Source organism: Kogia breviceps, chromosome 1 (assembly GCF_026419965.1).
Source record: "Kogia breviceps isolate mKogBre1 chromosome 1, mKogBre1 haplotype 1, whole genome shotgun sequence".
NCBI lineage: Eukaryota > Metazoa > Chordata > Mammalia > Artiodactyla > Physeteridae > Kogia > Kogia breviceps.
Window position 1 is genome coordinate 32113846 of NC_081310.1, and position 27186 is coordinate 32141031.

At 37.6% G+C, this 27186-nt stretch overlaps 2 protein-coding genes across 19 annotated transcripts in view; one reads left to right on the forward strand and one right to left on the reverse strand.

Annotated features, from left to right (window-relative positions):
• Positions 1–494: 494 nt before the first annotated feature.
• MPC2 (mitochondrial pyruvate carrier 2) lies at positions 495–24896 on the reverse strand. The gene is made up of 5 exons (XM_059073606.2): positions 24465–24896; positions 11282–11322; positions 3402–3486; positions 2913–3024; positions 495–710 (listed from the first exon to the last, which is right to left on the reverse strand). Exons 1-5 carry the CDS (start codon positions 24571–24573, stop codon positions 674–676), a joined length of 384 nt encoding a protein of 127 aa, XP_058929589.1. The 5' UTR covers positions 24574–24896; the 3' UTR covers positions 495–673.
• Positions 24897–25290: 394 nt separating this feature from the next.
• Positions 25291–27186, forward strand: part of DCAF6 (DDB1 and CUL4 associated factor 6) — a 168918-nt gene continuing 167022 nt past the window's right edge. For 8 of the 18 annotated variants that reach the window (XM_067030148.1, XM_067030157.1, XM_059073311.2 and 5 more), the window contains exon 1: positions 25291–25746. In XM_067030148.1, coding sequence (XP_066886249.1) covers positions 25650–25746 — 97 coding nt within the window. In that variant the 5' untranslated portion in view covers positions 25291–25649. The remainder of the gene's footprint in view (positions 25747–27186) is intronic. The other 10 variants (XM_067030196.1, XM_067030211.1, XM_067030252.1 and 7 more) reach the window with 9 other exon arrangements.

The window sequence follows — 27186 nt, forward strand, 5'->3', positions numbered from 1 at the left end:
TAAGTCACACAGCTGGGATTCAAATTCAGGTCTGCCTGACTCTAGAGCTTTTCTACCACATCACATCAGTTATTGAATATATTTCAAAAATTTACAAATCCTTTGTTACTCTGTAGCTGTAAAAGACTTTCATACAATATCCAAAAAATAATATTCTTCACAAGATTCTTCATTTCAAGTTAAAATATCTTAAAACAGTTTGAGGTGTCATGTTGCTGGCCATTCCACAACCCATTTTTCGCTCTCTTTAGCTCTATTTCCTTTCACGTTTAGCTACTTCATCATCCTTCACTGTACACAGATTATTTAACTTCCCGACTATCTTTTGACTCACTGGAATATGTGTGCTCTTATATGCACACACTTTGGTTGACTAGAACAGAAGGAGGCCAGTGGTACGTATGAGCAGTATGATTTATTACGGACAAATAGTAAAAAAAAATGTTACTAATATCCATAGATAAATTCCTTAAGTAATATGTAAAGAGACAATATTATTAAAAGTTTGCTTTATTTTTCTGTTGAATCAAGTACTATCTCCCAATTACAGTTAGATTTTATGCCTTACAAATGTTAGCACAGTTAGCATCACCTCATTGACAACTGAATAATAAATCAAACTAGGTCCCAGTGGTTATGTCCACATCTAGGTTGTTAGGGTGATCAAGAACTCTTATTTGTTTGCTTTAGCTTTTAGTCCTTGGTTATATCTATAAAGAAAACAGAAAGAAAAAAATCATGAATCACAATAGATACATTTAATAATAAGAAGGGAATGGGAATCATATTCCATCTCTTCTTTCCCTGTAGTCAAGAGGCTATACAGTTGTCAATACAATCTTCCCAGAGGCTTATAGGAAGAAACAGGCAGATGCGAGAGTAATCCAAGGACTTTATTTGAATCTGGTTTCCAACTGTCAAAACGTCTTAACTGACATATAGTTCCCTGTACAAAAATATTATTTTATTGTAAGAGTATTTTCATTCCGGAGCTATAGAAGAGTATGACAAACATGTGAATATATGTTTGAAGTTTACCAAAACGTGGTCATCTAGAACTTTTAATTTTATACTCACAAAGCATCTTTCCTGAGAATAAAATCAATTGTGAATGGGCCTGTCTAATCACTAAAAATAAAATATAATTCTGTGATGCAGGTAGGCTACTGGGGTAGGAGGTTGTAAAACTTAAAGTTTATTGAAACTAAGAACAATTTCTTCAATTCTCATTAATTCAAAGAAGAATTAACCACAAAGCTACAGAGTCTTTCCCTTTTACATCACCCTGGGCTTCTTTTACTATTCTTCTCAGCTGAAAATAAAGTGGAAAACTGAATAAGCACAAGAAGGAACTTATTCCATGAAGCCTACCACACCTCCTAGATTTCTCAAAAGGTCCTGATTTCAAATATTCAACAGTATTTTCCTAAGTCTGAGAGTCCAACATTTATATTTCTAACTAAATCTAATCTGCTATTGTAACCGAAAGGCCAAAAATCCTTTTGTCAAACTAAACCTGAATTTCTGATATTAGAAATAATATTTCTGAATGTGGCACTTAGTGTTCTCATAGTTCTACTATCATGAGTTAATATAAGGTCAAAATGAGATGGTGCATGAGAAATGTACTCTGTGAATAAAATCTCTGTACTAATTGAAGCTTATATTGATATAAGTAAGCCCTAAAAATGGTTGTCAGGCATTGTGTAGAATGAGCAAGTTTATTTATTCATCTATGCGTTATGTGCTAGAATATTATAAAAAGATTACAGAATTAAGCTACTAGTAAAGCTAGGGATGGTACAGATGAATGAAATTAAAATGTACTATACTAGGCAGAATAGAATGCCGCCTTTTTTTTTTTTTTTTTTTTTTTTGTGGTACGCGGGCCTCTCACTGTTATGGTCTCTCCCGTTGCGGAGCACAGGCTCCGTGGCCATGGCTCACGGGCCCAGCCGCTCCACGGCATGTGGGATCTTCCCAGACCGGGGCACGAACCCATGTCCCCTGCATCGGCAGGTGGATTCTCAACCACTGCGCCACCAGGGAAGCCCCTAGAATGCCTTCTGAAAGGAAGGTAGATTATATAGCTTAATGTTTTCTATTTCTTTTCTGAAATCATTCAATTTTTTTCTTTTTTTTTTTTGCGGTACGCGGGCCTCTCACTGTCGTGGCCTCTCCTGTTGCGTAGCACAGGCTCCGGACGCGCAGGCTCAGCGGCCATGGCTCACGGGCCTAGCCGCTCCGTGTCATGTGGGATCTTCCCAGACTGGGGCACGAACCCGTGTCCCCTGCATTGGCAGGCGGACTCTCAACCACTGTGCCACCAGGGAAGCCCCATTCAATTTTTTTAGTTAGAAAGCTGTTATTCATAACATTATTTTGTAATTTAGGAAGGTTCTATGGTTCAAATCAAGACGGAGCCTTCATCTAAGCTCACTGTAGAGTGTTAAACAGTCACTGACAAATAATATTAATCACTGAATTTAAAAAATTTCCAATGCTCACGGAATACATACTTTCCAATGAAACTAGCAGCCTCACTTTAAACATCATTTCCAATACTATATAACTATACATTTAAGTCTCACTTTATTATATATAATTGAAAGTAAGTGATAAAAAGTTCATGCAGAAAATTACCTAATATATCCTAAATTATATATGTTATCTTATCTTAATAAAAGAGACTCTATCAAAGGGCTGTACATCTAGGTAACACACAGATTTAAAACCTAGGTAACATACTGCCTAACACTTTTAACTCAAACCCCCAGGCTTTCTAGAAATGTTTAATGTCTGCTTCAGGCACATTCTGTCTTAGCATTATATATGAATCTTAAAAAAAAAAAAAGTATTGCCAGCCAGATGGCTTCTAAGGCAGATTTTTTTTACATCTGTGGTAAGCTCACCTCCAAATACGAAAGAGCTGAGAGGCTCCGGCTGTCCCGACAAAGAAATTAACAGCAAACAGACTCCAGTTTTTGGGAATAATTACAAGTGAGTATCTTGACCAAATAAACCCTGTTGAAATAAAAATTTTTTTAAAAAAAGCATAGGTACTGCTGCAATCTTATTTGAACATTTAATATTAGAGTAAAATAATTGTAAATAAGACTGTCAACACAAAGTAGGACAAAGAAATGCTATAATTTGAGACTTTAATGAAGTTGCTATAATTCAGCATTACACAAGACACTCAGTTCTTACATCAAAGGGAAATTTTTATAACTCTCCTCTGCCTTCTTTGGCTATAGTCTAATAATTTCCTAGAGATAACACTGTTAAATTTCTTTCTGTGTGAGTGTGTGTATATGTATTTCAAACATGAAACAGTTAAGTAAATTGATATAAAACAAAATTATTGAACGCCCTGTATGGAAGATATTCATTTAATTTACCCGTAGCCATCAAAACAGCAGATTGGGCTGTGCTGAGTTTTTCTGCAGGTCTGGCCATGTCAGCCAATCCAGCACACACCAACCCCTGGAAATACACATTAACACATAAGAAAGAAAAAAAGCATCATGAGTATGTAGTAATGGTTCTCAATTTTAACTAAAACACAAACTATTTCAGAGATTTTCAGACTGTAGCTATGATTTTAGTATCCACACATTAAGAAAAAATGTATCATGACAAAAAGTTACAATGAATTCAGAAATGCTTTTTGAATTAAGTTGTATTTTGTTAATCACATTAAACAGCTTCATATATTTGAAAATCAGTAGTGTGTGTATATATTTTTTCCATAAGTATATTTGTATTTTTGTTCTACAAATGATACTTCTTTCACATAAGAATTTATATATTCTTTATGCATGTTGGGAACCACTGGTGTGGAAAATGCCTGAAAGCTATTTGTATAAATTCCTCCTTTCATGTTTTTTGCAACGTTATTCTTTTTTAAAAGTGGAAGTATCAGAAAAACTCTGCTACAATTTTAGTTTCTTGGTTAGATAATTTTTCTTTAATGTCAAATTATACCTGGTCATTTCTTCTCTGGTATGTTTTTAACACTGTTTTTTATAGAATCATACCCTACCATCAGCAACTCTCAGAAAGTTTAGTAATGAGTCTTCACTAGAATATTAGTTATGCTACTCTATTGCAGAGATTAGAATACATAACAGAATGATTTTTGTGGATGAAAAATTCACACCTATGTAAAATAAGAGAGACTAGTACAAAGAACCCCTACATACCCATCACCCAGTCAACAATTATTGACATTCTGCCATATTTACATCACCTCTCCTCTTCCCTTTACTCCAATTTTAAAATCAAATCCTAAATATGTCATTAGAAAATATGGTTTTAAGAAATTCATTTTCAGGTTTTTTTGAGTTTCTAAAAGATGCTCTTATATGAAAAATATAAATCAGCACAGGATTTTTTTTTCTCCTAAATAGAACATATGCATACTTGTGAATTTTTACAAATTTAAACCAAATCCAAATGGTTTTGATTTAATAAAGTCAGTAGATCAAGGAAGCAATGATTCTGGTTTAAAAAAGGGGCAAATAGTTAAATACTGAAGTATAAGTAGAGGTAAATCATGACCAGTACTACTTTTCTTGTTAATTTTCACCCATAGTCCTGTGATTTTCTTCCCAAATGGCTCCTAATCATCACTCTTACATTCTTCTTCCAGGTCCCAATGTGCATTTTCTCCGTTGCATATCTGTTCCACCTTGGCAGGGTGGAATACTGCCATTGTAGAGGGGAAGAAAGGGACTGATTTCTAGCATTTTTCTACTCAGTCCATGTATTATTACACTGTAATAGATCTATGATGACTATAGGTTATATTCTAGCATTGTCTTTTGGAGGAAGGTAGCAGCCATGATTTTGTTTATGCTCAGAGCATACATTTTATTTTTCTGGGACATGTCAGTAATTGTGCTCTCCCACAGAGGTCTTGAGGCCCCTCTTCCACATTTCTTTCTTTCTCCCTTTTTTTTTTGAAATATTTGCTTTATTACCATCTTTCTTTATATGTATATATATTTTTTCTGACCCATTTACAAAGAAGTTGTAGACATCATGCCCTTTGACTCCCTAGTATTTTAGTGTACATTTGCTAAGAACAAGACTATCTTCCCATTCTCTTATATACCCACAATCTAACCACAAAATTAACATGGATAAGACGCTGTTGTCTAATACACAGTGCATAGTTAAATTTTGACAACTGCCCCCAGATGTCTTTTAAAACATTATTTTTCTTGTCCAGAGTAGTCAGGTCAGGATAATACATTGCATTTGGATGTTATGCCTCTTTAGTCATCTTCTTTTTAAATTAAAGTATAGTTGATTTATAATACTATATTCGTTTCCTTTCCTGCATTTCTAAAAAAAAAAAAAAAAAAAAAAAAAAAAAAAATCCCTTCCTAGGGGATTTCCCTGGTGGTACAGTGGTAAAGAATCCACCTTCCAATGCAGGGGACCTGGCTTTGATCCCTGGTTGGAGAACTAGGATCCCACATGCCACGGGGCAACTAAGCCTGTGCACCATAACTACTGAGCCTGCGCGCCTCAACTAGAGACGCTGCGTATCACAACTACTGAGCCCATGCACCCTGGAGCCTGCACACCACAACTAGAGAGAAGCCCACACGCTGCGATAGCACAATGAAGAGCCTGTGCCGCAATGAAAGATACCGCGTGCCTCAACGAAGATTCCGAGTGCCACAACTAAGACTGATGCAGCCAAAAAAAAACCCAAAACCCTTTCTACTTCTATACCACTCTAACCTCATGTAAATTACCTTATAAAATCTTACTGTGAATCTAATCTCTGCCATTTACTAGCTGGGTGACTTTGGTCAAGTTACATAACACATTGTCTTAAATTCCTCATGTATAAAATGAGAATATGAATAGCTACCCTTACAAAAGAGATATATGATTAAATGAGATAATATGCTTCAAAAATATTTACCATAGTGCCTAGAAAATATTATTATTATCAACAACAAATAGTAGCTTACATCTTTAGAGAAGCAGAGATAAGAGAATATTAGTCTCTCTACCTTTTCCTGTATTTCTAGCCTCAGGGGCAGAAGGTCTGTGTTCCTATTCTTCTTTGTTATGAACTTTATTCAAATAATAGAACTGTAGAGTCAGAGTGTGTGGAGTATATCACAAGATTATGTAAAATACTCCCTAACATGGGGAGAAAGTACCAATTACAGAAAGATCCACAGTGACTTTTTTTTTTGCGTTACGCGGGCCTCTCACTGTTGTGGCATCTCCCGTTGCGGAGCACAGGCTCCGGACGCACAGGCTCAGCGGTCACGGCTCACGGGCCCAGCCGCTCCACGGCATGTGGGATCCTCCTGGACCGGGGCACGAACCCGCGTCCCCCGCATCCGCAGGCGGACTCCCAACCACTGCACCACCAGGGAAGCCCCCACAGTGACTTTTAAAGGGGGTCCTGTAAATGTTTAAGAGCTTAGGCTTTGAAGTCAAATTAGAACTGAGGGTTCAAATCCTGACTCTGTCACTTACAACAGTTCTAGTTCTTTGAACCTCAGTACCTTTACACCTTTTTTCTGGTGAAGATTAAATATTAGATAATGTATTAAATAACCCAATACAGCGAGTTTGGCATCTAGTAGATTCAAGTTAGTTCTCTGTGTTTCCATCAATTAAAAACTGGTTTTCAAATGTGTGATTCTTTCTGGCACCCGGTTATCTCCACTGGGTGGAGTAAATACTCATCAGATAGTATAAAACATTTTTTCCTTCCTTTCTTCCTCCCTTCCTTCCAATATTTTCTCCTTTAGTAAAAAAAAAAAAGTCATATGACACTTCTAGAGGAGGGCTAAAAATGAAATACCACTATAGAATATTCCAATTCCAAAATGCTTAGGGATAACAAAGTTCTCAAGATTTTAAACTGTGAACTAGTCTATATAAGTAGTTCCAGCTGGAAAAGCAAGTAGATAGACATTAAAAATCTGCAGAGATAATCTTGAAATAGTTTGACTTATTCCTAAGGAGAAAAGAGAAAAATTAGCCACACAAAATGGTATACTGTTCAAGAGTTAAATATAACCCAATCGGGAATTCCCCGGTGGTCCAGTGGTTAGGACTCTGCACTTCCACTGGAGGGGGCCTGGGTTTGATCTCTGGTCGGGGAACTAAGATTCCACATGCCATGCAGAGCAGCCAAAAAAAAAAAAAAAAAAAAAAAAAAAAAAAATATATATATATATATATATATATATATAACCCAGTCCAGTCTGCACAAACAGACTATGAACAAAAAGCTCCCTCAACTGACCTTCACATAATAGTTTCCCCAGATTAGCCAATGATAACCATTCCTTCTGTAAACAAGCTAAGGATGCCCATGGCTGAATACTCATGGCTAGGGGCTATTTATTTTGTATTGCACTCATGCATTTTTGCTCTAACCAGTTGAGTTATATTTTTATCAAGTCACTGTGTTTGCCTTCAAACCTGTTTATACCAGTTTTACTTGTTACTGTAATTTACCTAATTTAATGAACTAGGTAAACAGGTGAAACACAGAAAGAGGGTTGTTATTTCTATGAAAACTAAAGTGACTGTTTTGGAAAGATTGAATAAAGGCAAGTTAAACTTGCTGTCAAATTTGGTGTGAACAAGACAGATATAAAAAGATGGGGTGAGGGGCTTCCCTGGTGCAGTGGTTAAGAATCCGCCTGCCAACACAGGGACATGGGTTTGAGCCCTGGTCCGGGAAGATCCCACATGCCACGGAGCAACTAAGCCCGTGAGCCACAACTACTGAAGCCCATGTGCCAAGAGCCTGTGCTCCGCAACAACAGAAGCCACTGCAATGAGAACCCCGCGCACGGTGAGGAAGAGCAGCCCCTGCTCGCGGCAACTAGAGAAAGCCTGCGCGAAGCAACAAAGACCCAATGCAGCCAAAAATAAATAGAATAAAATAAATTTTAAAAGATGGTGGGGAGACATAAAAATCTAGCAAGTTTCTGTTATCATGAAAGTGTCTATAAACTTGCTCTGCTTTAAAGAAAACTAAACTGAAATCATGTAGGATGCACTATGGTATAATTCATCCAAGACAGGTGATGTGGAACTCAAAACCAGTGGATCCATACACAAATCAAAGCTCTGGCCTTATAGTAAATGATTGATAAATGAATATATATTTATAGTCTTTAAGTTAAAATAAAATATTTAAGGGTATGTAGTATTGCTTTTTAGAATTATCCACTTTGACCTTTATAATTAATTATTTGGCTTCAACTAAAGTGGCTAAGAAGGATTCAACCACAGTTAAATCTCTAAAGAAGTATAGTCTAAAATTCTTAATGTAGAACTTAGGTGGCTTGCAGCAGCAACTGCTACGTGTCACGTATAGGTTACCATAGATTAACTATTATCAAGTGCTCTGGGAAAGGAAAGCATAAACTAAATATCAAAAAAAGTTTCCCCACCAGAGAACAAAACACAGAAATTTCCATTGCTATGCTGTCATCAGGAGACTATGTATGATGTCAACATGAACTTAAAATAGATATTTTTAAAGGAGACAGTGGAGAAAGCACTTATGAGTATATAATACTGTCAATGTTTCAAAACACTGATGGACCAGATCAAAGAAACATCAAAGCTATTGGTAAAAATCAATAAACTTCTAAACTGTGGTAAATTTGGGGTCGGGGTGCCCCCAATTTATTGTAAATACATTAAGTCATTCTTATTTTTTATTAATTTATTTTTTAAAATTAATTTTTATTGGACTATAGTTGAATTATAATGCTGTATTAGTTTCTGCTGTACAGCAAAGTTAATCAGTTATACATATACATATATCCACTCTTTTTTAGATTCTTTTCCCATATAGGTCATTACAGGGTATTAAGCAGAGTTCCTTTTGCTATACAGTAGGTCCTTATGAGTTATCTATTTTATCATTCTTACTTTTCAAATAATGGTGCTAGAAACAATATTTCAGCAGTTAATTCCACTTTGCAGATTTATAATTTTAAGCGTTGGTAGGGAGCAAAGAGAAACAGTAATATACATTTCTTAATTTTTTTTTAATATCACTCTTTTAAATGCTTAGAGTATGAGAAGAATCATTAAAGATGATATATTGAAACTTCTTTTTTAAACTGATGGAAACTTTTCTCAACTTATAAATTTGAAAAGAGAACTGCTCCCTAGTTCTCTGTAAAATATAGCTCCCAACCAGTAATTTACTCTAATCTTGTTTTATAGATGAGACAAAAGGGCGGAGATTGAACTTGCCTAAGGCCATAAAATTGAGGGACAGGTAATTCCAGTTCTAACATTCTCAACTACTTAGATTTACAGCTGAGTTTCCGAATTGTTCTAACAATTTAAAACAGTACATTTAAGAGAATTAAAATAGAGTACAACCCAAACAAAAAACAACTTTATTAAAACTTGGGCAAAGGGTTTAAATAGATACTTTTCCAAAGAAAATGTAAAAATGGTCAATAAACACATGAAAAGATGCTCAGCATAACTAATCATATTAGGTAAATGCACATCAAAACCACAATGAGACACCACTTCACACCCATTACAATGGTTATTATAAAGCAACAACAACAACAAAAGTAACAAGTGTTGGCAGGGATATGGAGAAATTGATTGGAACCCCCATAAATTGCTGGTGGAAATGTAAAATAGTGCACCTGCTGTGGAATATGGTACAGCAGTTCATCAAAAGATTAAATATACTGAATTACCATATGATTCAGCAATTCCACATGTAGGTATATACCCAAAAGAACTGAAAGCAGGTCTGGAACAGATATTGTACACCATTGTTCATAGAGGCATTATTCACACTAGCCAAAAGGTGAAGCAACCCAAGTGTCCATTAACAGATGACTGAATAAACAAAATGTGATATATACATACAATGAAATATTCAGACTTAAAAAGGAAGGAAATTTTGACACATACTACAGCATAGATGAACCTTTAGGACATTATGCTAAGTGAAATATGCCAGGCACAAAAAGACAAATACTGTATGATTTCACTTATATAAGGTACCTACAGTAGTCAAATTCACAGAAAGTAGAATGGTGGTTTCCAGGGGCTGGGGAAGAGGGAAATGAGCTATTGTTTAATGGGTTCAGAGTTTTAGTTCTGCAGGATAAAAAGAGTCCTAGAGATTGGTTGTACACTGATGTGAATGTACTCAACATGAAAAAAATGGTTAAAATGATAATTTTATGTGTATTTTTTTTACAGTTAAAAAAAAGCCTGCAGACCAGTAGTTTTCAAACTTTAGAAGTCATCAGAATCACTTGGAGGGCTTATTAAAACACAAATTACTGGGCTCCATCCTTATAGTTTCAGATTTAGTAAATCTGTGATGTGGCCTGAAAATCTGCATGTCTAACATATTCCTGGGTGATGCCAATGCTGCAGGTCTAGGGATGATGCTTCGAGAAGCACTGCATTAAGCTAAAACTGGCCTTTCCAACATAAAATCAATGATTTGTTATTAACAGCCATCGCAATTATTTCTTTTCAGCTAAATGAAAGCTTTAGGAATGGAAACTCTGGCATAGTGTAAAAGCATTGGTCTTGGAGCCATAAGTCCCATATTCTATCATTTCCCAAATGTTAATACATATACCCTTGGATAAATTCTTCTACTTTTTTTTTTGTAGTACGTGGTCTTCTCACTGCCGTGGCCTCTCCCGTTGCGGAGCACAGGCTCCAGATGCGCAGGCTCAGCAGCCATGGCTCATGGGCCCAGCTGCTCAGCGGCATGTGGGATCTTCCCGGACCGGGGCACGAACCCGCATCCCCTGATCCCCTGCATCAGCAGGCGGACTCTCAATCACTGCGCCACCAGGGAAGCCCCCTTCTACTTTTTGAGAATAACTTTCCTTGCCTCTATTTTAGTGTTAGTGTCTGAAGTTCTCATACTAAATTAATAACAAAAGTTAATTTGGGGCTGTTCTAATTAATGTTTTACATAGTCACAAAATTTTAGAATGAAGTTTCATGTTCCTAGGGCCCATAATTATAAGCTTTTTGATAACAGTACGTTCCCCAAAGGGCTCTTACCTATCTAAGGAGTTCAGAAAAACTAAAGTAGGTAGTATGCTTTATGTAGTAAAAATGATACATCTGAGAGTATTTGTATAAAATTACTTCAAGACGTACAATGAACATTTAAAAGTACATCCTTCAGAAAAGTTACTTCAAATTAATAAGCTCCTTTAAAGAATATCTTTTTTAGTAGTTTCTGTAAAAATTCAAGACTTACCCATTTCATAATTGGAGCCCAGAAAAATACTGTTTTGGGACCTGAAAAAAAAAAAAAAAGAAAAATTTAGCAATAAAACAACTATTTTCAATATGTCTTTTAATAGCCATCACCACATTTCAAAAACTCAAAGGTTTATCAGTCTATTTCTAATAATTTTTACTATGCTTTCTGCATACTTTGTATTTAAGTTAAAATTTAGAGAGTCACCACACTATCAATCTTTCATACAAGTTTTTTTTTTTTTTTTTTTTTTTCATACAAGTTGTTTTGATTTCCTTGTCAATTATTTGTATTTTTGTGAACTACTAAAATTAGCTAAAGTATAATGGAGATGGTTTCAGAAACCATTCCTAACGTTTTGCCTTGAATATGGAACTTAACGTTATTTCACTTAAGGATAATCTTCAAGTTGAGGAAATGACAAATTATGGAATTTTTGTGATACGAGCCACAGTAGATATTTTTTATTAGTTTTTGGCTGCAGTGGGTCTTCGTTGCTGCGCGCAAGCTTTCTCTACTTGCAGCGAGCTGGGGGTTACTCTTCATTGCGGTGCGTGGGCTTCTCACTAAGGTGGCTTCTCTTGTTGTGGAGCACTGGCTCTAGGCGCAGGGGCTTTAGTAGCTGCAGCACGTGGGCTCGGTAGCTGTGGCACGTGGGCCCTAGAGTACGTGGGCTTCAGTAGTTGCGGCTTGTGGGCTCAGTAGTTGAGGCGCGTGGGCTCTAGAGCGCAGGCTCAGTAATTGTGGTGCATGGGCTTAGTTGCCCTGCGGCTTCCTTGACGAGGGATCGAACCGAGGTCCCCTGCATGGCAGGCAGATTCTCAACCACTGCGCCACCAGGGAAGTCCCCTATATTTATATATTCACTAATTCTATTAATATTTATTATTATAAATGACATGTCACATGTATTCTAGTAAAACTTCTTATAAAAATTCTATATATTCTAGTAAAAAATGAATGAACCTAACTTTAAAGGGCACATGAGAAAGCGGAAAGCTTAGATTTGTAAGTTCCTTAATAGCAGGGTCCTTGTTTTAGTTATCCTGGTACTCATCTGCCTTGTGCAAAATGTTCAATAAATGTTGACAGTATTGAAAACGACTATGGTTTCTTAGATAACCTAGAATTTGAGAAGCATGATGTTTCAGAGCTGGAAGGAAACTCAGAGATCATCTAATCTAAATCCTTCATTTTACCGATAAGGCTCAGCGAAGTTCCATAACCTACTCAAGTCAGGCGGCTAGTAAGCCCAGAATTATAACTAGAACCTAAGTCTTCTAACTCTTAAACTTGTGCTCTTTAACCACATAACATAACTGTGCCCACTTGTAACTCTTCCAAATTATATGTCTCTTTTAACCTTCCAGGGGATACAGTGACAGGAAACAGACTTTGTCCATGGTAATTTAAAAGCTAAATCCAATACAAATTAATATGGTATGTATGCTCTCAACACAATGGATCAACAAAAGACATTTATTTCTTAACACAAAAATTAATCAATTTCACATAAGACAACAGTGATTTTAAGCAAATTTGAAATTTAAAAAAATCTAGTTATAATTTATATTCTAATTATATAATTATAAATCTAATTGAACTATTTCTGCCTTAATATTCCACTTTACTTTGTAAGAATAAATAGTTTTTATGGATCACAAAAATCACATCTAAGGGGCTTCCCTGGTGGCGCAGTGTTTGGGGGTCCGCCTGCCGATGCAGGGGACACGGCTTTGTGCCCCCGTCCGGGAGGATCCCACATGCCGTGGAGCGGCTGGGCCCGTGAGCCATGGCCGCTGAGCCTGCGCGTCCGGAGCCTGTGCTCCGCAATGGGAGAGGCCACAGCAGTGAGAGGCCCGCGTACCGCAAAAAAAAAAAAATCACATCTAAAATGGCATCATCACCCAAATGTAACACATTTATTTCTCTTCATCTACTCCCAGTAATATTTCTCAAATAGCACCAGCAGGTAAAGATGGATTTATCCAACTTCCCCCCAGTGGGTGAGCATTCACTGTCTTTAATAATCAAGGAATGTTTCTGTTCACATACACATAAATAACATTTAAAAGATAGAATTGACTCAAACCTATTATGTAGGAACAAAAGATAGTGAAATTGAAAAAGCACATAGCTAAGTTAAGATCCAGTCATAGTTGTAGGTTTAATTTGTTGCAGAGAAGACCACTCATTCATTCACCCATAATAATTACTGCATGCTTTACAGTGTCGTAGGCACTGGGGATGCACTGATAAATAAAACACAGTGCTGGCTTTAAAGGACCTAAGCACAGTGCTGGCTTTAAAGGACCTAAGCACAAGCTACTAGTCCCCTTATTTGGCCTTGTCTTCATCTGGCTAACTCCTAATATCCTTCAAAAACTCATTGAAGGTCTCATCTCCTCAAGTAAGCCTTCTTTAACATCTCAAGGTTATATTAAATGCTCCTTCTCTGAACTCCCAAAGCAGCCTGTCTATTCTAGTTTTCTGCACTTAACAATTAAACTGATCTATTTACACATATGTCACTTTAATTAGGCAAGGTCTAGAAATCAAAGCCTGTTTCTTAGTTTTTCTTGACAAATAATATTTTTGAACAAAATTGAATTGGATTAACCATATCCAGGAGAGATGCTAATCAAAGATACTCAAATTTTAGGTTTGACCCAGATTTGCCTTGACACCACTTCATCCTCAAGGCTGGGATTTCAGGGACATCAGGTTCCCTTTACATCAGGGAACTGGTACTAGACTTTCACTCATTAGTTACTCTACTCTTAGACCATGATACTTCCCTTTTTGCCTCCTGAAAATTCTTCCCATGAGTCTGGTGCCATAATGCACTAATCCTATAAGTCAATCTTTTCAAACTGGTTATTTTATTTAGTTTGAGTTTCTGAGATTTCTATCATCACACCTGGTTTATTTTTCTTTGTCATATACAAAGTCTCAGGGTCATATGCAGTATCAATTACCAAGTTTATTTTTTATCCCTACATGAAGCTTGGCTTCATCACTCAATGGTAAGCCAATACATTGTTTTTGTCTCTGGCTTTGGATTTCCCAACAGACTCCTCTGTTCATATTCCAAAACTGATGCTTCCTCTTCTGCCACCCCTAAAACTGTTTCCTGAGCAATGCCTCGAAGGTTCTGGTTTCTTTAGGAACTGAAATGGTTGATCCTTCAGGGTTAATGAACAGTCAAGATTTTCAGTAGGTTTGCCTGGTAACTAATTTACTCAACTACCCTGAGCTAGGTGATCATTTTAAAATAAAAACTGCCCTTCTCCTACACAACTGAACCAAACAAAAACTTTGAACATGAAATTATCGTTGCTAGAACGTGGGCCAAAGAGAAGTTTAAATATTTTATTTAGTGCGTAATTTTAAACTATAAAACAAAGCCTAAATTAGTTTAACAACTGGTAAGCACTGAATTTAAAAACATCAGTAGTAAATATATATTAATAAGACATTCTAAATTTCTAATTTTTCTGAAATATCAGAGGATGCTGACACCTGACACAAATAATTAGTGTTGGAGATCTGTAAGTGCAAACAAGCAGTGTTTTCTTCATTGTTAAAAAAAGGAAAAAATAGCTAGTAATATCCATGATCATATAATAGGTTAACAAAAAATTTTAAAGAAAACTTATTTCAGTTCACCCTTCCATTTTATCTTAGCTAATCATTTTCTACCTTAAAAGTAAAGAAGTCAAATAAATATATACGTGTATGAATTCAGAAACAGAGGCTATCTTCTTGAAAACAGCAATCAGTCAATAATGGAAATGGTAATGAGGAAACATCCCAACTGATTTTGACATTTAAAATGTAAAGTTTTGGGCTTCCCTGGTGGCGCAGTGGTTGAGAATCCGCCTGCCGATGCAGGAGACACGGGTTCGTGCCCTGGTCCGGGAAGATCCCACGTGCCGCGGAGCAACTAAGCCCGTGAGCTATGGCCGCTGAGCCTGTGCGTCCGGAGCCTGTGCTCCGCAACGGGAGAGGCCACAACACTGAGAGGCCCGCATACCGCAAAAAAAAAAAAAAAAAAAAAAAAAAAAAAAAAAAAAAAAAATGTAAAGTTTAAAAAATTTGTTTATTTAAGTATAGTTGATTTATTATGTGTTAATTTCAGGTGTACAGAAAAGTGATTCAGTTATACATATAAAACTATATTCTTTTTCAGATTCTTTTCCATTTTCAGGTTATTACAAGATATTGAATATAGTTCCCTGTGCTGTACAGTAGGTCCTTGTTATTTACCTAAAACAAAAAGTTTTGACAAAAACAAATTTGGAAACAGGTATCACATAAACAGTGAGAATATAATATCACATTGTCTTTCTAGACCTGGGAAAAATAGGTTTATGTTCTACAATGACATAGCTATTCTCACTGGAGAGCATTAAAAAAAATGAAGTCATTAAATAATCATGATACCTGAAGTGATTATAACACCTTAAAATCAAGATAAGCATAAGTATAAATGGAGTATCTAGTTAACATTCATTATGATGAATGAAAAAACTTGCTTAGGCAGAAATTTTAAATTGCTGAAAATATATTGAATAAAAAGCAGCTCTTAAGAAATTTAATTTGAAGTCCAAGATAAGGGAAGTGTGTCCCCACCAGATATAAATATACATTCCTTTAGACAAAGAATTAACTAACAATTAACACATTTTCATCTTGTTTCTTATAAGTCCACTCTTGGAAGTTGGAAAAGGCCTCAAATGCTGACTATTTAAAACTATGAACTATACAGCAAAACAAACATATGGCTACAAAAGGGGAGAGGAAGGTGGGGAGGGACAAATTAGGAGTATGGGATTAACAGATACAAACTACTATACATAAAATAGATGAGCAACAAGGATTGACTGTAAAACTATGAACTATTTTCAAGCATAACAAAAAATACGAAGAATAATATAATGGTCATTTTCCTTTGTGTTGTTATATGTTTTTCTGATTTTTAAAGTGAAACTGATGTTTTCTAAAGTTCAAACTTTCATGGAAGAATTTGAAAAATTCTGCAAGGGAATATCACAACCAAATATGTAAGAGACATAAGAGACCTACATTTTCAAACAAATGAACAAATCTAGTTGCCTTGATGAACTTTGATGAACCTATTAATAAAACAATGACAGAATTTTACTTCCTAATTTCCTTACCTGAGAGGAATGACCGCTAATGAAATACTTTATAAATTTTACCCACAAAGTGTGTCATTTATTGTACGTATGATTCTCTTCCTAGGGGAAGACTTCCTTCCTGGAACAGAATAAGTAACTTTTACACACATGCAAACGTACACATATACAAATATTGAATTGAGGTGCTCTCAATGATGAGAATAAAGTTTTTACTGAATGTTGTCCACGACTCCACCGAATCCCTTTCATACCATTTCTCTACGGTTTACTGCTTTCAACATCCCTCAACTTTCCTCTAACGTTCCTTGTATTAAGCAAGTCTATCTGTTTGCTATCATGTAGCCAGCTACTTACAAATTCACACAGATAATGACAGTCAAAGATTACTCTTTTTTTTTTTTTTTGTACTAAAGCTAGTTCTGATTTCATACCGAGAACATGACGGGGCTACCATTTTAGAGCCAAGCAGTCTTTATATCTCTTGGAAGGCCTTGGAAAGAGCTCACTCAAATAGTACCCAGAACGTCATAGGTGTATAATGATTTTTAAAATGTTGATTGAAAACAGGCTTTGGTGAAAATGCCAAAGAAAAATAACAGGTGAAGTGACTAGCTATGATAGCCAATATGCATTTTAGGGTTGATACAGTTTAAATTTATACATTTCTTCAGTAACAAAGAATCAATGACTTCTAGATTTAGAAAGACTGTTGAAATCATATAGTTCAGGCATTCATTTTATAAATCAGGTAAATGAGGCCCAGAGAGATAAAGTTACTTATATAAAATACATAGCACAACAAGGATAAAAACTTAGGTCCCTAAAACCTAATCTAACAATAATTATATAGTCTTCCCTGATGAAATCTGAGTTTCTTGAAGCCTCTGAAACTAAGAAAAGTCCTAGCAGAAACACCAAATTGTAGACTATTACAGCTGGAAAGAAACTTAAAGAAAAACCAAATTCTTCTACTTTCATATATGAAAAAGAAAAGGCACCTAAAAGTTAAGTAATTTGTCTCATATTCAGATAGTTCCAGATAGAGCAAAGACCAGAATACAGGCCTCTTTGATTCTAGTCCTCTTTCTGCTATGCCATACCACACTTTAAATGTATTTCACACTCTCTCATAGACAAAATTAATATTATTACATGACTTGGAAATGACAGACTATTTTTTTTTAAACTGAAGTACAGTTGATTTACAATGTTGTGTCAGTTTCAGGTGTACAGAAAAATGATTCTGTTTCATATAGATATAAAACTGAATACATACATATTCTTTTCCAGATTCTTTTCACTTAAGATTATTACAAAATATTGAGTATAGTTCCCTGTGCTATACAGTAGGTCCTTGTTGGTTATCTATTTTATATATAGCAGAGTGTATATAACAAACTATTTATAGCTTCTCTTAGGGCTTGCTTCTCCTTTAGTACATCTAATGAATCAAATTAGATGAGGCATGAACAGTCTTAATTTCTTAAAATTAGTTTAAAATCAGGTTAGTGGGCAATAGTTATGTTAAATGTCAAACTAACAACTACAACAAGGATTGTATTACTTTTATGATCTCTTCTGAGAATACAGAATCTCTGCGGCCAGGGATTTTAATTTTATTCACTAAAATATCTCAAATGCCAAAACAGTATCTAATGTACAGCAGGCCCTCAAAAAATAATAAATAATTCAACTTTCTTGGAGCTAACTACTTTAAAGATATTCTATTTTTCATCAATATCTTACAATTGTATTTGATACCCCAACTTTCCATTTTGGTTCTTATTCCTTAATTTTAAGGTAACAGGTTATAACTGTAAAAAATAATATACGTATATTTACATATTTAGTGTATATATTTAAACATAATATACATTAACAATATGTTTAAGAATATATTTATATAGAGAGATGTATTTTACATGGTATGTAATACAGATATATTTAATATGATAAAGATATCTAGATGTCTATCCTAGACTGACATTAAAATTCTTCAGATAATCTCTGCAGGAAGAAAATAAATTGTTCTAACAGAGACGCTAAATAACCATGTTAATACATAACTGTGTGGGTTTCTACACTGGTTATTTATTTGATTCCCATTTGGCTTTATTTACATAAAACAATATATTCTCTGAACTAAGTTGTATTAAACTATCTAGTATAACATCAATTCCCTTAGCATTTAATTTTGAATTTTTTTGATAAAGATATTCCCTTATGAACACTGCTAATAATGGTTCATTTAGTATGTTTTTATTTTAAAAAATATTCTCTAGGTCTGTAAGACAAAAAGGAAAAACCAATTCTCTTACCTAGGAAAAAATGAAAATATTCCTGTTATGAAGACCTTAAAGTAACTTTTCCCATGAGCCTTCCCAGAGAGAACGCCATGCAATGTAGAGAATATTTTCAGCAACAGCAAACTAAACACTGCAACAGGTTTCATAGAAGTATTTTTTTGACAGTTCTTCCACATAAGCCAAAATGTAATTCAATATAAGCAAAGCTATGGTAAGCAAAAATTTTATGGCTCAGATAGCTGTTTTCTGGGCTGACTTAATTGAAGGATAGTTTTTATTTATTTTTATTATTTATTTCTTATTTGATTCTATTTTTTCCCCCCATTCTATTGAGATATCTCTCTCTTTTTTTTTTTTTTTGCTGCACCACATGGCTTGTGGGATCTTAGTTTCCCAACCAGGGATTGAACCCAGGCCATGGCAGTGAAAGCACCACATCCTAACCACTGGACCTCCAGGGGATTCCCGAGATATAACTCTTTAGAGACTCTTTGGACTCTTTAGAGCTGAGGTCTCCTAACTTCTTTTGGACACATTGCCCATCAGTTAAAAAAAATTTTTTTTGAGCATACATCTCCTATATACGGTCCATATATATACATATATATAAATTAATATATATATACTCCATAGAATTTAGTTGTGTACAGATTTTCCTTGATTTATGATAGGGTTACATCCCAATAAATCCATTGAAGGTTGAAAATATCATAAATTGAAAATTTATTTAATATACCTAACTTACTGAAGTATCATAGCTTAGCCTAGCCTACCTTTAACATGCTCAGGACACTTAACATTAGCTTACAGTTGGGCAAAATCATCTAACACAAAGCCTATTTTATAATAAATTGTTGAATATCTCATGTAATTTATTGAATACTGTACTGAAAAACAGAATGGCTATATGGGTGCAGAATGGACATACTGATTGGTTACCACATGATTGATTGTGAGTTGTGGCTTGTTGCTGCCGCACAGCATCATGAGAGCATTGTACCACATATCACTAGCCCAGGAAAATATCAAAATTCAAACTTCAAAGTACAGTTTCTACTGAATTTGTATTGCTTTTGAACCATCTTGTAAAGTTGAAAAAATCTTAAGTCCAACCATCGTAGTAAAGGGACTATTTACACATACATATATATGTGTACTAATTTATTTTTATATTATAAAACATATACAAAATGGAAACTTTAAAAAGATAAAGTAATAGTAAGTATTAATAAAAGTCCTCTTGTTTTCTGCCTACATTCCAATGTTTCATTTTGTGCAAGCTTTGGGATGATTCACTCCATTTTGGAGCTCATAAATACAAAGGAATGACACTCCATTAATAATTTTTTTTTCCCAACTAAGCTTTTAAGTAAACACTGGGCAGCATGACTTCAAGGTTATTTCTTTGAACAAATATCTAGAGGGTAGCTATGCAGCTGGTTAGTGTGCAGTCACATACTTTTATAGTCAGGAGATGGAGGGGGGAGTGACATATCTTATGAGAACTGAACTTGCTAGGACACACATTTGGTTAGAACTCTATTTTTTTTTTTTAACATCTTTATTGGAGTATAATTGCTTTACAATGTTGTGTTAGTTTCTGCTGTATAACAAAGTGAATCAGCTATACATATACATATATCCCCATATCCCCTCCCTCTTGCGTCTCTCTCCCACCCTCCCTATCCCACCCCTCTAGGTGGTCACAAAGCACCGAGTTGATCTTCCTGTGCTATGCTGCTGCTTCCCACTAGCTATCTATTTTACATTTGGTAGTGTATATACTTCGATGCTGCTCTCTCACTTCATCCCAGCTTACCCTTCCCCCTTCCCGTGTCCTCACATCTGCGTCTGCCCCTAGGTTCGTCAGGACCAATTTTTTTTTTCGCTTCCATATATATGTGTTAGCATACGGTATTTGATTTCTCTTTCTGACTTACTTCACTCTATATGACAGACTCTAGGTCCATCCACCTCACTACAAATAACTCAATTTCGTTTCTTTTCATGGCTGAGTAATATTCCATTGTATACAGGTGCCACATCTTCTTTATCCATTCATCTGTTGATGGACACTTATGTTGCTTCCATGTCCTGGCTGTTGTAAATAGTGCAGCAATGAACATTGTGGTACATGTCTCTTTTTGAATTATGGTTTTCTCAGGGTATATGCCCACTAGTGGGATTGCTGGGTCATATGGGAGTTCTATTTTTAGTTTTTTAAGGAACCTCCATACTGTTCTCCATAGTGGCTGTATCAATTTACATTCCCACCAACAGCGCAACAGGGTTCCCTTTTCTCCACACCCTCTCCAGCATTTAATGTTTGTAGATTATTTGATGGTGACCATCCTGACCGGTGTGAGGTGATATCTCATTGTAGTTTTGATTTGCATTCCTCTAATGATTAGTGATGTTGAGCATCCTTTCGTGTGTTTGTTGTCAATCTGTATATCTTCTTTGGAGAAATGTCTATTTAGGTCTGCTGCCCATTTTTGGATTGGGTTGTTTGTTTTTTTGATATTGAGCTGCATGAACTGCTTGTATATTTTAGAGGTTAATCCTTGGTCAGTTGCTTCATTTGAAAATATTTTCTCCCATTCTGTGGGCTGTCTTTTTGTCTTGTTTATGGTTTCCTTTGCTGTGCAAAAGCTTTTAAGTTTCATTAGGTCCCATTTATTTATTTTTGTTTTTATTTCCATTTCTCTAGGAGGTGGGTCAAAAAGGATCTTGCTGTGATTTATGTCATAGAATGTTCTGCCTATGTTTTCCTCTAAGAGTTTTGTAGTGTCTGGCCTTACATTTAGGTCTTTAATCCATTTTGAGTTTATTTTTGTGCATGGTGTTAGGGAGTGTTCTAATTTCATTCTTTTACATGTAGCTGTCCAGTTTTCCCAGCACCACTTATTGAAGAGGCTGTCTTTTCTCCATTGTATATTCTTGCCTCCTTTATCAAAGATAAGGTGACCATATGTGCGTGGGTTTATCGCTGGGCTTTCTATCCTGTTCCATTGATCTATATTTCCGTTTTTGTGCCAGTACCATACTGTCTTGATTACTGTAGCTTTGTAGTACAGTCTGAAGTCAGGGAGCCTGATTTCTCCAGCTCCATTTTTCTTTCTCAAGATTGCTTTGGCTATTCAGGGTCTTTTGTGTTTCTATACAAACTGTGAAATTTTTTGTTCTAGTTCTGTGAAATATGCCATTGGTAGTTTTATAAGGATTGCACTGAATCTGTAGACTGCTTTGGGTAGTATAGTCATTTTCACAATGTTGATTCTTCCAATCCAAGAACATGGTATATCTCTCCATCTGTTTGTATTATCTTTAATTTCTTTCATCAGTGTCTTACAGTTTTCTGCATACAGGTCTTTTGTCTCCTTCGGTAGGTTTATTCCTAGGTATATTATTCTTTTGTTGCAATGGTAAATGGGAGTGTTTCCTTAATTTCTCTTTCAGATTCTTCATCATTAGTGTACAGGAATGCAAGAGATTTCTGTGCATTAATTTTGTATCCTGTTACTTTACCGAATTCATAGACTAGCTCTAGCATCTTTAGGATTTTCTATGTATATAGAACACTATTCTTACTCTACAGAAGTAGATCATTCTGTGCCAGAGACAATATGTAGATAAATGGATGATGAAGACCACAGGTCTAACTCTATATATAATGCAATATTCTACCCTAATATGTATTTACATAAAGACATATTCTTTTAACCTGTCTCGATGTACTTGTCAATGATACAATGAAATCTGAAAAATTTAACCTTGCATATTACTGTAAAAACCTCCAGTATGTGAATCTACTCTACTGTTTAATATAATGATTCAATAACATACTATTACTTAAAATAGTACGCAAAAACCTTGAATATTCACTCTGATAACTCTTGGAACAATAATCAGTGTTTCCTCAGATTTTATTGAATACTTATGAATCAATCAACAGTTATATTTTTCATGTTTCTTCATTTCTACAATGGTGTGCCTACCCTACAACATTTTAATCACAAATAATTTTGCAGTGATAGGTATTCTTACTCTGCATATTGATGAAAAGCTTAATAAGAGGGAACTAACACTAACATTTGTTGAGAGTCTACGTGCAAACACTGCTACATAATTTACAGACAATACATAACTTAACTTTCACAACAATCCTTAAATGGTAATAATTATTATCCTCATTTCATAGATTAGAACTAAAGGTTGGGGTCAAGGTCACACGGCCAAGATTCAAATCCAGTTCAGTCTGGCTTCAAAGCCTATGCTCCTTCCATTACACTGAAAAAAAAAGGGTTACAATAACTGCACTAGTCTAAGAGTATCCAGATAAAATGCACAATCTACTAACCAACCTCAAATGAAAGATAATTCCTTTTCATTTTAAAAGTCGAATAAAGTATTATAAAGAATTATAGGTGGTTAAAACCAAGGCCTTGGAAAAGATCACTATAAAACTACCCTCCAATTCTGTTTTAAAGTAGTTTAAAATTGCTCCACCTCTATCCTGTCTTTATCCTACAACCCAAACACAGAGCTTAAGAGGGTCAGGGTTGACTATACAGAATTCAGTTGAGTCTGAAGCCCAGATTATTACAGAAGCATTGCCCAATTCTCCCTCCTGAAAATCTCTGCCACAAAACACAGCACAATTCCAAAAATTGCATGTTAAAAGAACCAAAAGGCACATAAACTAAATAAGCTTCTTCATCAATAAAAACCTCTCCTTAAAGATCAATTTTATAAGGGGTAAACTACTGCAATAAGTAATATTATACTAAAGTATAATTCCAAGATACAGTTCACTCCATTATCAAACTGGAAATTAGATTTAGTAATCATTTCAGACTCCCAAGAGCTGCTTCTTAGTCAGATATGTGGGGAGATAGAGAGTTGGAGGAATTGGTATCTTCCAGTTTCTTATAGAATTATTTTTTTCAACCACAGGAACATTGTTTTCCAATAGGTTAAAGAGAGAGCTAACATTTACTGAGCATTTATGAAGAATCAAACACATACGTTATCTTTAACTCTCACATCGATCACATTTTACAGAAACTAAGATCTAGGATTTCGCCCAAGGTCACATCGATAGTAAGCAGCAGAGCAGAATTTAAAACCAGGTCTGTCCACACATAAAGGTCCAGGGAGAGCTTGTTCAGTAGTAATTTCATAAATAAGGACAGACCTAAACAAACTAGACCTATGGGGCAAGTAATGACACTAACTCAGAAACTGGTTAACACATCTGCAGGCCTGTCAGCTGGAGCTGAAGGAAGTATGACCTTTACTCCAAACCCTCCGGGGCGGAAAGACAGCTCTTCTCCGCGTGGGTCAATATACCACTACTCATGGAGGGAAAGAGGAGAGAATGAGGTTTCCTGGTGGCCCAGACCCTTTCTTGGCCGCAGAAATGGAGAAGGATCAAACCCAGAGGCCCGGTCCGGGTCTGAGTTGTACCTAAGGGAAGGGGTGCGACAAAGGTCGCAAAGGGCGCAGACTTGAAAATAACAAGTTTGAGAGATGCTGGAAAAGAAAACATGAAAAGCAGGGAGCATGGGAAAGTACACGGATTCACTTGAGGGAAGGGGGTTGGGGCTGTGGGTTATGCCTCCAGCGGCAGAGTTGTCAGTGGGCCTCTAAAGGGAGGGAAGAGACTGGGAGGGAAGGTCTCGGTGGGAGCCACTCTGGGTTCATTACCTGCCGGGTGGTTGTACAACGGCCTCAGTTTCTCAGGCAGCAGAAGCTCCACTTTATCAAGGACCCGGTGGTAGGTGGCCCGCAGGCCCCGGGCGCCGGCGGCTGACATTTCTGCGGACGAGTGATAGTGGGCAGCCGGGTAAGGCAGCGGCCGCGTGCTCCTCCCTGGCTAGCAATGAAGGGCAGCTCGTCACTTTCCCCTGTCTCAACACCTCGCGCCCTCCTTTCCCCCAGGACAGCTCAGCTAACTCCCCTACGAACCGCCCGGCGGCCCGCGCCTAGAGAAGATTGTGGGGGCGGACACTCTGCGACGGCCCGCCCCGAGCCCGCCTCCTGGCCTCCGACTGCCTAGAGGGAGGAGGAGTCATGGAAACAGGTGGCAAAAGGACAGCCTCACCCGAGTCAACCAGGAGCCCTACCGGCAGCGCGCTTGCGCAAGCAGAGCTGCCCGCGGTGATTGGCTCTCCCCGGGGCGTGGGCGGGGTCCAGACCAAACCTACAATTTCTTCTTCCTGGCCCGGAGGCCATGTTGGAGAAGGGAAAGTGAAGCTGCACCGGCGCTAATCCCCTTTCACTTTGGTTAAGGAGGCGCCTAGATAAAATGGGCTTTTCGGGCCTTCCATAACCCGAGTAAAGATGACGCTGCACAACTCTGTTACTTCCTTTGGAATGAGACTTGTGAGCGCGAGACTTCCGATTTCAGCTTCTTCCGTCTCTATTCCTCATTTATCCAGAGTATTAAGGATTTGACTAGAGTTGTCTGAACCCACTTTTCTAGGGTAAGGGCAGCCCTGGCACACACCTGCCTCAGTCTCCTGGGTGGTCGTCATCTCGCGAGAAAGGCTTGAAAGGGAGGGTGTCGAGAACGAGGAGAGGGAGGAGTCGAGGCCGCCTCCGCCTCCTCCCCCTCCCCCTGTAGGAGGGGGTGCCGAGGGAGGGGATAGTTGCTGATCTCTGGATGTTCTGGGTAGTCTTGAGAAGGAGAGTATGAGGCGAGCTCAGGCCCGGGTGCGGCCGGGCTTCGGGGGCGAAGGCGCTGCCGCTGCCACCGCCATCTAACTCGCTGCTACCGCGAGGCCCGACGCGCGGATGGTGCCGGTGCGGCTCGGGTGTTGATCCGCGTGTCCCCTCCCCCCTTTCCCCTCCCCCACGCGGTGGTCTCCTCTCCCCCGGCCCGGCGAAGCCATGTCTCGGGGTGGCTGCTGCCCACACCTGTTGTGGGACGTGAGGAAAAGGTCTCTCGGGTTGGAGGACCCGTCCCGGCTGCGGAGCCGCTACCTGGGTGAGCGGGGACCCTGGGGCGGAGGCGCTGAGGTCGCCGCCCAGAGGTGGGGGAGGGGGCCACGCCGCTAGGGCTGTTGGAGGTGGGACAGCGCCTGGGCAGGGACGCCCCGGAGACGCCGAGGTGCTGGGTGGACCTCGGCGGACGGATCCCGTGCCCGTGTTCTCCCATGGCTAAGTCCCCCTTTCATGCTGCTAGCCGCCGCCCTTACTGGGTTTTCCTTCGGGGGGCCGGACAGGGGGCAGACGGTACTGGCCGGGAAAGGTGTTGGGGTCGCTTCTGGAGTGGGACTCGGGAGAAGACTTGTCGAACCTCCCCGAGCTGCCGCGTTTAGAGCAAAAGTTGGCGCTTTTGCTCTTCTTCAGCGCTCTCCTCGCTCAGCCGAAGGACCTAAGTTTGTGTTGACCGCCTCTCCCCTAAAGTCTCGGGAGGGCTTAGGTGTCCGTGGCGACGCGCTGACCACCCTAGGGGACTCCGCTCTCCAAACAGACTCGGTGTAAACTGTTGGGCGGCTCCGAGCCAAAACCTGAAAGTGATAGCTGAGCTCTCCCCACCCCCGCGCGTTTTCCCAGTTGGACTCTGCTGTTCGGTCGTTTCGGCCGCTTTAAGGAGGTGTAGGGTTTCACGTTCCCATTCCCACCCCTGTGAAACACACTTGGCATTTACTGTTACTTAGTTAAGCATTCTAAAAACAACCTTCGATACTTGGGGGAACGGTAGTCCAGTTTTTTTCGTTTTGCGTAAAGTGGATTTGTGCGGATTCTGGGTCACGCCTGAGCTAAAAGTGGACGGATTTAGTAGGGGTCTTTTTTCTTCCTTCCTCTTCAGTCTTTTCATTACCCGTTCTTCTTTTTCTTTTCTTTTTTTTTTTAATTTGAAGATAAGACAACATCACTAAAATTTTTTTCTTTGCAGTTTTGTTACTTTTTGTTAGGTATTTGTTGATGTCATTTAGTTTTGACTTAAAATCAATAAAAAAATGAAATTTCGCTACACCTAACAGTTCTGGTTTGTGAGTTATTTGACAGAAGTTAGCAGGCATTTTTTTCCCCCCTTGATCCTGTTTTTTAGTGTCTCCAGTGACATGAATACATTCTCATTGTAAAAACTTAATAGGAATGAAGCACAAATCCTTGTGATTTCTCCCATTCCAGAATCACACACACACTCTTTGAGAGGTAACAGTGTTCTCTGTTTCCTGAATATTCTTCCAGACCTTTTTCTTTGAAATCTTAGAAGCACATGTGTACATATAGAAATGCTGTAGGAGTGTGTGTGTGACCTGAATATATGGTGTCATACTGTAAACACTGTTTTGCAACTTGCTTTTTTTTTTTTTTTTTTTTTTTTACATCTTGGAGATCTTTGCATGGCAGTAAAAATAGATCTATACAGTCTTTTAAACTGTTGCAGAGTATTTAACAGTATGAAGGTGTCATC

Coding starts and splice junctions, on each gene's coding strand:
- MPC2 (XM_059073606.2), bottom strand. CDS start 24,573: ATGTCAGCCGCCGGCGCCCGGGGCCTGCGGGCCACCTACCACCGGGTC. Junction 11,323..24,464: donor GTTGTACAACCACCCGGCAG/GTAATGAACCCA, acceptor TTTTTTTTTCAG/GTCCCAAAACAGTATTTTTC. Junction 711..2,912: donor CAGCTCTTTCGTATTTGGAG/GTGAGCTTACCA, acceptor TTTTCTTTATAG/ATATAACCAAGGACTAAAAG.